The following is a 12,554-nucleotide window of genomic DNA, read 5'->3' as shown; positions in this document are numbered from 1 at the left end:
TTGTTTTCTCTCCTGCTAGTCCGTGTCTCAATCATTCACGGACTTAACACTGGCGACGAGTTAGAAACGAACTTACCTGCAACTCAGCAGCAGCTCCGACGACGTTGTTGAAGGTCGGAGCCAGAAGAAAGAAGAAAAAAAAAAATGGGCCATTGAAACTCGAGAAACGGGCGTCGACCGTCAATCATCGAGTTCAAAACTTGCAGGAGAGACTGTCCAGAGCCAGGCTGGGTTCCTCGGTCCGTGGTTTCCCAGCTAATCGGGCTGGTGGCAGGTAGTGCTCTGTTCCTTCCTGGGCTGCAACGGGGCCAGGCAGCGACTCAGGAAGCAAGGAGAGAGAGAGAGGGTGGAGCATACAGGGCGTGGCCGGTGTTTCGAAGCTGGGCAGCGTTCGGACCTCAGAAGAGGGAGGGAAGTGTCCCAGAGGGTCCGCTCCACGACGGGAAGATAATAAAAGAAAACAAATTAATATTTAACGCGCAGGAAACCGTGGAAAGCAGCGCTAACAACAGTGGGGAAGAAGACAAAGCGCGGGAGGCGCCATTTTAGATTTGCAAGATGCCGAAGACTGGCTGTATCACTGCTTTTGATAATACATTAGAGGACTGGACCACGTATGTGGAAAGAGTCGAGGTATATTTCGAGGCAAATGAAATAGCGGAGGGGAAAAAGGCATCAATATTGCTAAACGTAATGGGCGCTAGAACGTACGGCCTATTGCAGGATCTGATTACTCCAGCCAAACCGAAGGCGAAGAGTTTTAACGAATTTGTTGCTGTTCTACAGGAGCACTTAAACCCTGCACCACTGTTGATAGCAGAAAGATTTAAATTCCACAGGAGAACTCAGCACAAAGATGAGAGCAATGCTGAGTATCTTACGGAACTACGCAAGCTATCAAAGCACTGCCAGTTCGGAGCAGGACTGGCAGATACCCTACGGGACAAATTTGTCTGTGGACTCCTGAGTGAAGGAACCCAGAAGAGGTTACTCTCAGAGAAAGAGCTGACGCTAGATAAGGCTTTCAGCGTGGCAGTATCGTACGAAGCAGCAGCCAGGGGAGCTGCAGAAATTCAACAAAAACCACAGGAATATGGCACCCACGAAATGACACGGGGATTTGCAAAATGTTATCGCTGCGGCAGAACTAACCATGACCAGAAGGACTGCTGGTCCAAAGACAAAATATGCAGACAATGCGGGAAGATTGGACACATTGCACAAGTTTGTAGGTCTGGGAAGAAGACCAGCGACAACAAAAAGGCTACTAAGGAACCGTACAAGAAAGTACAAAAGATGACGGACAGTAGTTCCGAAGACCAGATGAGCGATAGTGAATCCGAGAACAGGAGATTAAGCTGTCTCAAACTTCACAATGTAATCACAAAAGAGGATCACCGAACCATTTGGGTCACCCTCACGATAGCAGGGTCCCAAGTTAAAATGGAATTGGATACAGGATCAGCGCTAACCGTCATGAATCGACGAGACTATGAGCGGCTATTTTCACACATACCCTTGAGAGAGACATCCATCGTCTTGACGACGTATACGGGGCAAAAAGTATACCCCAGAGGGAAAATAAGGGTGCCTGTCGAATACAATGGCAAGAAAATACGGAAATTGTATCTCTACATACTGCCAAATGGTGGACCACTGTTATTGGGACGGGAATGGATCAGGAAGATAAACTTAGATTGGCATTCCATTCATGCAATGACGGTGGACGGTAAAAAAAGATGAAGACGTCACTCCTGGACGATTGTCAACAATCTTAGCTAACGCCAAAGAGGTATTTCAACAAGAACTGGGCACGCTTAAAGGCGTAACCGCCTCGTTAAAAATAGAAGAGAATGCAGTTCCCAAGTTTTTCAAAGCGAGACCGGTACCATATGCAATTCGTCCAGCTGTCGAGGCAGAGCTGGAGAATCTGGAGAAGGCGGGCGTGTTGTCTAAGGTCGACTGGAGCGAGTGGGCGACACCCATCATTCCTGTCATGAAGAAAACGTTAAGCAATAAGTCCGGAGAGCCAAGGAAGATTCGCATCTGTGGGGATTTCAAGGTGACGGTGAACCCTGTCCTTCACACAGTACAATATCCTCTTCCAAGAATAGAAGACATCTTCGCCTCACTGTCTGGAGGGAAGCATTTTACAAAAATTGACCTAGCACAAGCATATTTGCAGATGGAGGTTGAAGAATCCTCTAGGAAGTATCTCACGATAAACACTCACAAAGGTCTTTACCAGTATCATCGATTGGTATTCGGAGTAGCATCGGCTCCGGCGATATGGCAAAGAGCGATGGAACAAGTCCTGCAAGGGATTCCGGGGACTCAGTGTTACTTGGACGACATCCTTGTAACAGGTGAAGATGACAGTGAACACCTTAACAACCTAGAACAGGTGCTCACTAGACTACGGGAACATGGGCTGCGAGCCAACCGCCCCAAGTGCGAATTTTTTAAGAAACAGATATCGTATTGTGGCCACGTGATTGATGAAGAGGGGTTACATAAGTCCCCTAACAAAATTGAAGCGGTTGTTAAGGCCCCAGCGCCTGAAAATGTGTCGCAACTGAGGTCATTCCTCGGGTTGGTGAATTACTATCATAAGTTTTTGCCGAATTTGTCGACAATTCTGCATCCACTGAATGCCCTGCTACGAACGGGGGTAGCATGGAAATGGAGCGATGATTGTAAACGTGCTTTTCAGAAGAGTAAGGACTTAATCACTTCGAAGGAAGTATTGGCTCACTACAACCCAGCACTGCCAATCAGGCTGGCGTGTGATGCGTCTCCCTACGGCATTGGGGCGGTACTGTCACATAAATTCCTTGATGGTTTGGAGAGGCCGATAGCTTTTGCGTCACGCTCGTTAACTTCTGCCGAGCGTAACTACGCCCAGATTGACAGAGAGGCCCTCAGCCTAGTGTGGGGGGTGAAGAAGTTCAATCACTATCTGCACGGTCAAAAATTTACTCTACTAACCGATCATCAACCTCTTGTCTCCATTTTCAACCCTCAGAAGGGCGTACCGATAATGACAGCACAACGGCTGCAGAGATGGTCCCTTTTCCTAGGGGCACACCAATATGACCGAGTACAAAGGAACTAAACAGCATGGAAATGCTGATGGATTGTCACGTCTACCGTTGCCGACGGTGGAAGAAGAAGACCTTGCAGTGGATCCAATGGAGTTATTCCACTCGACCATAGTCGAATGTCTCCCTGTGACGAATGCAAACATAGAAAAGGAAACACGGAATGACCCGACACTATCACGGGTCTATGATTTAACGGTGAAGGGATGGCCAGCACATGGCGAACCACTGCTGCCAGCATTTTCGCCAAGAAGAGAACAGCTGTCAGTGTGCAGAGGAACCTTGATGTGTGGATCCAGAGTAGTAATTCCACCTAAGTTGACGGATAGAGTGCTCAATGAGCTTCATGAGGGTCATCTGGGTGGGGTAAAAATGAAGAGCTTAGCCAGAGCGTTTGTGTGGTGGCCGGGAATCGATAGAGAAATCGAAGAGATGACCAAGAGCTGTGCAGGATGCCAGAAGGTCCAAAACGCCCCACCACAAGCTCCTCTGCATCCACGGGAGTGGCCCTCATCTCCATGGCAAAGGGTGCACATTGATTTTGCTGGTCCCTTCATGGACTCGATGTTTTTAATTGCGGTGGATGCACATTCAAAGTGGCCAGAGGTAATAAAAATGTCCTCAACCACTACGGAAAAAACTATCGCAGTTTTACGAACCATATTTGCCAGGAATGGGCTGCCTGAACAGATTTGCTCTGACAATGGACCACAGTTTGTGTCTGAAGAGTTCCGGAGGTTCTTAAAGAACAATGGTGTTAAGCATTACACATCTGCCCCATATCATCCAGCCACTAATGGATTGGCCGAGAGGTTTGTCCAAACATTCAAGAAGGCTATCAAGGCAATGTGTAATGAAGATATACCCCTACAACACAAGGTGGACAACTTCTTGTTTGCCTACCGGAATGCGACACATGCGGTTACCAACCAAACTCCAGCCATGATGTTCTTCAATCGAAGACTACGATGCCGCTTGGATTTGGTTAAGCCAAACGTCCGAAGAGATGTGGAGAACAGGCAGTTTCAGAATATGAATGAAAGGCCGACCAGGAGTTTTAAGATAGGTCAACCAGTTTTGGCCCGGGACTACCGCACTGAGAAATGACAGCCAGGAACGATTTGTACACGACAAGGACCTCTCATGTATACCGTGGACGTTGGGGAGAGCATTGTAAGACGCCATGCTGACCAGATTCTAGAGTCACTGGAAAACGTCAACTCCATACCACGATCTGATACACCTGGTAATGAAATCGACGTTCCAATTGCAGCTACCGCAGAACCGGTAATATTGGAAGCAGATGAACCAAACAACGACATTGATTCCGACTCAACATTGCCAGAAGAACCTGATACTCCAAAGAGGCGTTATCCAGACAGAATCAGGAAGCCTCCTCAAAGACTGAACTTATAATTGCTTAAACTTAACCAATGTATCTAGCAACAGTAATTGTGATTGTAATTCGTTATCATTAGTTGTTAAATGAATGTTATGTACTGTTTATCTAAAAGGGGAGGAATTGTTGTGTATGTACCTTTAAGAGAATAACTGGTCTCAGACTGCAGTACCGGCAGTGACCACCCCTGTATAAAAGGCACTAGAGAGCCTCTGTTGGTTAGTTTCGTTTATGACTTTCACCAGTAAAGATCGTTTTGTTTTCTCTCCTGCTAGTCCGTGTCTCAATCATTCACGGACTTAACATTATTTAACAACACAAAACGTCAGCTGAGTGACCAACCCGTGCGGCTTCTTACCACGCGTGTAGAGTGGGCTGCTGCTGAGGGGGGCCGAGGCTGCAGCGGTGGATAGCTTGTTCTTGGTTTGGACAATGATCTGATATCCTTGCATGAGGCGCTGGCAGATGAACTCCTCAAACACCTGCTGGGCTGTCATTATAGGCCCATCCTCATCTCTCCTAGGAATGAGCAGAACAAACAGGTCAGGAAATGCTTCATCGTCACGCTCTCCTTCAGAACAGCAATAAGGCTTCCTCCATCCCTCACAATCCGGCTGAAGGGGTGGATGTGACCAGGCCCAGCCAATATATCACCGTACAGTGTACTTCCCACATGACAATCCAGGCCTAACCCTCTTCTGATCTGTTGCAACAGAGTATTTTAGTTATCAAACACTCTGGCCCTATTCTAAGGATTAATCAAATTCTTGTTGTCATAATGTTACAGTCAACGAGTTTCCTTTCATTTATATTTTACCGACACACCTCATTACATTCTCTTTATACTTTCACCAGATCTCCCCGCACCATTTGACAGGCACCAGAGCAGACCCGCGGCCCCCTCCCCGAACCAGAGGCCCCGAGGCCCCCTCCCCAAACCATAGACCCCGCGGCCCCCTCCCTAAACTAGAGACCCCGGGGCCCCCTCCTCAAACCACAGACCCTGCGGCCCCCTCCCCAAACTAGAGACCCCGCGGCCCCCTCCCCAAACCATAGACCCCACGGCCCCCTCCCCAAACCACAGACCCCGCGGCCCACTCCCCAAACCACAGGCCCCGCGGCCCCCTCCCCAAACCACAGGCCCCGCGGCCCCCTCCCCAAACCACAGGCCCCGCGGCCCCCTCCCCAAACCACAGACCCCGGGGCCCCCTCCCCAAACCACAGACCCCGGGGCCCCCTCCCCAAACCATAGGCCCCGCGGCCCACTCCCCAAACCACAGACCCAGCGGCCCCCTCCCCAAACTAGAGACCCCACGGCCCCCTCCCCAAACCACAGGCCCTGGGGCCCCCTCCCCAAACTAGAGACCCCGCGACCCCTCCCCAAACTAGAGACCCCGCGGGCCCACTCCCCAAACCAGAGGGCAGGCCGCCTGCAGCTCTAGGCAAGGAGAAGGTTGGGCGGGCAGCACACTCCCGAGGGAATTAATGTCCACATACACACAGGCTTCCCAGCCTGGGTCACTGGATAGCAATGTCCAGTAGGAACCCCGGCTGAGTTCACCCTTCTCCAGTTCAGAGTCAATGAGACCAATTGCAGCACCCCTGATACAATCTGCTAAAAAAGGCAGAAAGAAAGACGTGGATTTAAATAGCACCTTTCACATTCTCAGGATGTCCCAAACGCTTTACTGCCAATTAAGCACTTTTGAAGTGTAATCACTGTTGTAATGTAGGAAATGGGGCAGAAAGCAAGCTCCCACAAACAGCAATAAGATAATGACCAGATAATCTGTTTTAGTGATGTTGATTGAGGGATAAATAATCGGCCAGGACACCGGGGATAACGTCCCCTGCTCCGCTTTAAAATAGTGCCGTGGGATCTTTTATGTCCACCTTAGCGCGCAGACGGGGCCTCGGTTTAACGTCTCATCCGAAAGACGACACCTCCGACAGTGCAGCACTCCCTCACTGGAGTGTCAGCCTGGATTTTTGTGCTTGAACCTGAACCCATGACCTTCTGACTCGGAGGAGAGAGCGCTACCACTGAGCCCCAGCTAACTCCGGGCACCTATCCTGGGAACTTCCTGGTGTGTGGCGCTCGGGTACTTTGTGGGCATCACAGGAGCGACTAACTCTCATTCTGCCACAGTAAAACACGGCGATATGCCACCCTGTCCAGATGCCACGTAGCCCATTCCCCAGACAGCAAATCAATGGTGGGAGCTACATTCCGATCTCTGCAGGTCACTATAATGGTGTCAAGGGTCCAAGCAGCCAGGGCAGAATGTGCTTGATTCACTAAACTACTCCCTCCTTCCATTGGTCTGGTGACAAGCAAGATCATTTTGTTAACACATTACGTTTCAATTACAAAATAGACTGAGACCCATATTCAGGCCACTGAGCACATAGATGACCGATTACTCCTCCTTCCACTCCTTGAGGTAGCCAGCACCTGGCGTACAGTACTTAGTCACATTGACACATGGGCTGCTCAAAGATGGAAAATTCCACTCCGCTCCTTCCAGCTAGGGTGAGCTGAAGATCGAAACAGCTCTGCTACTTGCAAATCGCATCAGATTGTACCTCCTGCAACCTTTCTGCTGGGTTATATTTTCATTTGCAAATGTTTGACACTTTCCATGTCATGCACCCGGTACCAGCATCCAGCAAGGCAGGTGCAGCAGAGTCAGGTGTAGAATAATGGTGTGGAGATGCCGGAGTTGGACTGGGGTGGACAAATGTAAGAAGTCACACAACACCAGGTTATAGTCCAACAGCTTTATTTGAAATCACAAGCTTTCGGAGCGCTGCTCCACCGTCAGGTGACCTGACGAAGGAGCAGCGCTCCGAAAGCTTGTGATTTCAAATAAAGCTGTTGGACTATAACCTGGTGTTGTGTGACTTCTTACAGGTGTAGAATAAAGCTGCCTCTGCACTGTCCTAACCACATGTCTCAGCACAGACCTCGAAAGACTATCCAAACTCACTGTACAGAACCCTTAAAGCCATCACACAGACTTTCATCCAATTACTCTGGACTGACCTCCAGATCTACATATTCCGTGTCTACTTTTCCTCCACATCCAGGATTAATCCTTTGTGAATGGCGGGAGGGCCTTCCTTCTTCTGACTCTGCTCTCCCAGGAGTTGAACTCTGACTACAATGCTCTTCTCCAGCTGTTCTATTAAAATGCTTGTTTATCCTCCACTTTTCAGTTCTGAAGAAGGGTTCTTCCTGAAGTGTTGGCCTGTCCTTTCTCTCTGTAGATACTGACTGACCTGCTCACTCTGATTGAACCAGATGGTGTGTAACCATGGTGGCCTGTTTGACAGAAGCCGAGCTCCGAGCCCCATATCCCACCCATCACAAAGAACTCTTTTGCTTCCAGCTCTGCAAAGTCACTCACCTCCTCCCGTACGTCACCCTCCCACCTGAAACCCTTATCCACACTCATTATCTCAGGACTCAACTTCCCCAACTCCCTTCCAACTAAGCTCCCACCTTGCACAAACTCCTGCTGCTTGCACCAAGTCTCACTCACCCATCATCCCTGCCCTTGCTGCCCTGCACTGGCTCCCTGACCTGCAATGCACCGAAAATGCTCGTCCTATTTGCAAAACGTTTTGTAGCTTTGCCTCACCTGACCTCTTCACCCTCCTCCAGTCCACGCCCCTTGGCCCTTGGCCCTCCAGCCCACGCATCCTCCACACCCTTCTTCCTTCAATGGCGGAGCCTTCGGCCAATTTGGCCCCACGCTCTGGAACTCCCTTCCTAAACCCCTCTGCCTCACTACTTCTCTTCTGCCTTTAAAATCTTCTTCAAAATCTCTCCGACAGTGCCTTAGATTACCTTTCCCCAACTCTTCTATTACTCCTCTCCTATCTGAAGCACACTGGGTGGAAGAGGAGCTTAAATTAAGGCCAGATAATGTTTCCAAGTGTAGTAATTCCACTGAATGGTAACGTCCAGCAACAATTCCTAGATTGGAGGAGTCCCCTTCTGTGTAGAGTTAAACTGATCTGTTACTTCGAGTCGGCAGCACAGAAACCGGCCATTCGGCCCAACTGGTCTGTGCCGGCGTTAATGCTCCACACAAGCCTCCTCCCACCCTACTTCATCTAACCCCATCAACATAACCTTTTATTCCTTCCTCCCTCATGTGTTTATCTAGATTCCCTGCAGATGTATCTATACTATTCGCCTCAACTACTCCCTGTGGTAGCGAGTTCCACAGTCTCACCACTCTCTGGGTAAAGAAGTTTCTCCTGAATTCCCTATTGGATTTCTTAGTGACTATCTTATATTGATGGCCTCTAGTTATGGTCTCCCCCACAAGCGGAAACATTTTCTCTAAGTCAACGTCAATTGCCAACCTTTTTCCGTTTTGCTGACTAAACAGCCAGCATCTGTGATGCATCAAGATGGTGGCACCGAAGAGAGAGAGAGAGAGGACAGAGAGAGAGAGAGAGAGAGAGAGAGAGAGCATAATGGAAAGATCAGCAGCTGACAGAAATGGGAGGGAGAAAGGATAAAAGTATGAGCTGAAAACAAGACTAAAACAGTTATAAAAACTAGCTGATTTTGGAGAATTTTGGAGGATGCATTCGCACCCGAATGACCAGATTTAGGAACAGCTTCTTTCCCAGGGCTGTCATCCTACTGAACTCCACAAATAAACTCTAAAGCCTGCACATCTGCCAATGCATTTTATTATGGTTATGCTTATGTTAATGTATTACAAGCCAAATGAATGTTGAATGTTTAAATGTCTTAATCTAAATGTACACTCTCGGGAGCCGCAAGCCTACATTTCGTTGTACTGCACTTGTGCACTAACAATGACAATAAAGTTGATTATGATTATGATTATGAAGTACTTTTGAAACGTAGTCACTGTTGTAATGTAGGAAACGTGACAGCCCAATTGCGCACAGCAAGCTCCCACAAACAGCAATGAGATCATGGCCAGGTAAACTGTTTTAAATGTTGGTTGAGGGATAAATGTTGGCCATGCTTCAGGGCACTGGCCTATTCTCTGGACTTTGCTAGGTGTTATTCAAATGTAAGCTGTTAAATCCTGCTACAATAGAATGAGCTTCCTCTAACTGAAAATCAAGTCTGTTACTGGCAGGTGGAGATTACAATGAGGCGGCTCGATAGCACCTTCACTGGAAAGTGATAATTGCAGTCTCGCCTTCATCCAGGCTTTAGATCCTCCAAAACAAGGAGCAGTTTATACCCTTCTGCAGGGTTAATGCCAGGTCATTTTTCAGCCATGGTTCTGCCACCAGTGAGTAGCTGAGCCAGACAGACCAGGAAGGTTCAAGGTTCAATCCCTCACTTGTGAGGAGTTAGAGGAGCTACAACTGGTCTCACTGGCCCGCAATCAGAAAAGGAGAAAATTAGCAAGGGCTCCCGACTGCTGAAAAATGCACTTGTGTGTACATGTTGAGTTAAGAACTGGATTGGGGTTAGCTCTGCTGCCTTTTATGGAAAACACCGTGCCAACAACACGCATTGTCAGGGCTTGTGCACGAAGAATAAGTCACTTGCGTGAGGTACCCGAGGGCGCCTGTACATGCATTACCCAGCAAGAGTCAACGCCGTCGGAACACAGGGGGCACGTGGCAGAAAATGGAAAGACGAATAGAAGGCAGCTGGTGCCACCCGGACACGTGTAGTACAACCGCACCACAATTCTTAAAAATGAAAGTGTAATAAGCTTTTCATAAACTGTTAGCTTAAAAAACTCGAGACGATTTCTTCCCTCCCTCCCTCGAAGCAGCAGACTCGTGCTGGGGGAAGTTTCCTCAGCCACCAGTAGCCCTGTGGCACCTCATGCCGAGGCACGAGTGTTGGCAGGCTATTTGAAAGGCTGATGGTGATGAAAGTGAAACGTCTTGCTCACGGGTTCAACTGCAGCTTGGACTGAGAAAATGGAAGTCTCCTTGTTTTAACACACCCTAGCATCCCAGCTGGAGCAGTCCCAACTCCAGGCCCACAAGAAACAGCCCAAAGTTCAGCTCAGAGAGGCCACTGGAATGGCTGGCACAGAAGTTTAAAATCTGTACTGACGGGGGAGTGCTTCACACAGACACCGGGTGAGAAAACTCTCATCTCCAACCGTGACGAAGGAACAAATTCACCAATTATAAACAACACTAAGCAAGGCCTGGCCTTTGAGGACGTGCCAGATGACTTCGTTCATTGGTTAATACAATCATCATTTTATTTCCTGCTAGCGGATTCATTGACGCTTCTCCAATTGGTATTTAAAATTGTTCTAACGCTCTCCCTTGTACTTAATTACAAGAGAGTCAGTCAGCCACTTGCACTCTCGGCCGAGACACATTTCTGAAAGCATCCAACTACATGACAGAAAAATATAAGCACAAACTACTCTTAATTCAAAGCTGTTTAATTCAAATTGGGAAAAAAACATGCAAAAATTGCTGAACTCGAACTGCCATTACTCTCGATTCAAAGCTCTTCTGCTGACAACAGGTGCCCAAGTTACACAAATAATTAGATCCCTCACCTAGAAGATCAAAAAAAGGGAAACAAACTCTGGTAGCCTGTTGTATCACTATCAGCATTTAAAGCAATCATTTTCCAGTGGAAACTGGGCTGTGCCTCGAGTGTTATTATTCTGCACAGGGGATAGATCTGGTCACTGCTGATTTGACAGACATGTGCAAAAGGGCCATCAATGTGAAAACCTGGAACTACAGCAGCACAAATTGTCTCCCGCATTTCAACAGTGACTCGACTTCAAAATATTTAATTAGTTGTAAAGGTGTTAGCCGTGGCACAGCCTCCGAGTCAGAAGGTTGTGGATTCAAGTCCCACTCCAGAGACTCGAGCACAAAAAATCCAGGCTGACACTCCAGTGCAGTGCTGAGGGAGTGCTGCTTTGTCAGAGGTGCCGCCCTTCGGATGAGACGTTAACCTGAGGCCCCGTCTGCCTTTTCAGGTGGATGTAGAAGTTCCCATGGCACTACCTTGAAGAGGAGCAGGGGAGTTCTCCCCGGTGTCCTGGCCAATATTTATCCCTCAACCAACATAACAAAAACAGATGATCTTGTCATTAATTCAATTCAAATCGCTTTATTGGCATGATGACAAGGTACATCTTATGTTGCCAAAGCATCGAAAAACATTCATTATCACATCGCTGTCTGTGGGAGCTTGCTGTGCGCAAATTGGCTGCCGCGTTTCCTACATTACAACACTGACTACACTTTAAAAGTACTTCATTGGCTGTAAAGTGCTTTGGGACGTCCTGAGGTTGTGAAAGGCGCTATAGAAATGCAAGTCTTTCTTCTATCTTTTAGAAAGCAGCCCCAGCAGGGATTTTAATTGAAGAGAGTTGGGGTGAGCAGGAACGTTCTCTCTGGCCAGCTGATGGCGACAGCCAGACACAAGAGGAGGGGGTTAGTCTGCGGTTCCAGGTTTCTGGATGCCTGACCAACATATTGAGGCACAGACATACCACAGATGCTATTTGCGCTATTTGCCAAGAAACATTGTGCAAGATGAAGGAGTTTACCAGGTACCAGAGTCAACAAGAGTGGTTTGCTGCTACCCGCACACAGGTTACCAGACAAATCCAGGCAGGCAACTCGATTCTGCCCTGGAGGGAGAAAGTTTGGGGGGAGGGGAATGAAAGAGAGTTGGCTGACTAAATAACGTTGTCTGAAGATCCTGCCCGCGGAGGGAGGGGGAGGCCCCACTGCCCGCGGAGGGGAGGCCCCACTGCCCGCGGAGGGAGGGGAGGCCCCACTGCCCGCGGAGGGAGGGGAGGCCCCACTGCCCGCGGAGGGAGGGGAGGCCCCACTGCCCGCGGAGGGAGGGGAGGCCCCACTGCCCGCGGAGGGAGGGGAGGCCCCACTGCCCGCGGAGGGAGGGGAGGCCCCACTGCCCGCGGAGGGAGGGGAGGCCCCACTGCCCGCGGAGGGAGGGGAGGCCCCACTGCCCGCGGAGGGAGGGGAGGCCCCACTGCCCGCGGAGGGAGGGGAGGCCCCACTGCCCGCGGAGGGAGGGGAGGCCC

At 49.2% G+C, this 12,554-nt stretch overlaps 1 protein-coding gene across 5 annotated transcripts in view; it reads right to left on the bottom strand.

The window, feature by feature from the left end:
• Nucleotides 1-12,554, bottom strand: part of depdc5 (DEP domain containing 5, GATOR1 subcomplex subunit) — a 181,404-nt gene that overhangs the window by 74,798 nt on the left and 94,052 nt on the right. For all 5 annotated transcript variants that reach the window (XM_085962009.1, XM_085962011.1, XM_085962012.1 and 2 more), the window contains exon 26: nucleotides 4,859-5,019. In XM_085962009.1, the coding sequence (XP_085818135.1) occupies nucleotides 4,859-5,019 (161 nt within the window). The remainder of the gene's footprint in view (nucleotides 1-4,858; nucleotides 5,020-12,554) is intronic.

The sequence above is a fragment of the Somniosus microcephalus genome, chromosome 19 (genome assembly GCF_052327205.1).
Source record: "Somniosus microcephalus isolate GS21.2 chromosome 19, FLI_Smic_1.0, whole genome shotgun sequence".
NCBI classification, from domain to species: domain Eukaryota; kingdom Metazoa; phylum Chordata; class Chondrichthyes; order Squaliformes; family Somniosidae; genus Somniosus; species Somniosus microcephalus.
This window is presented reverse-complemented; position numbering and strand designations above follow the sequence as displayed.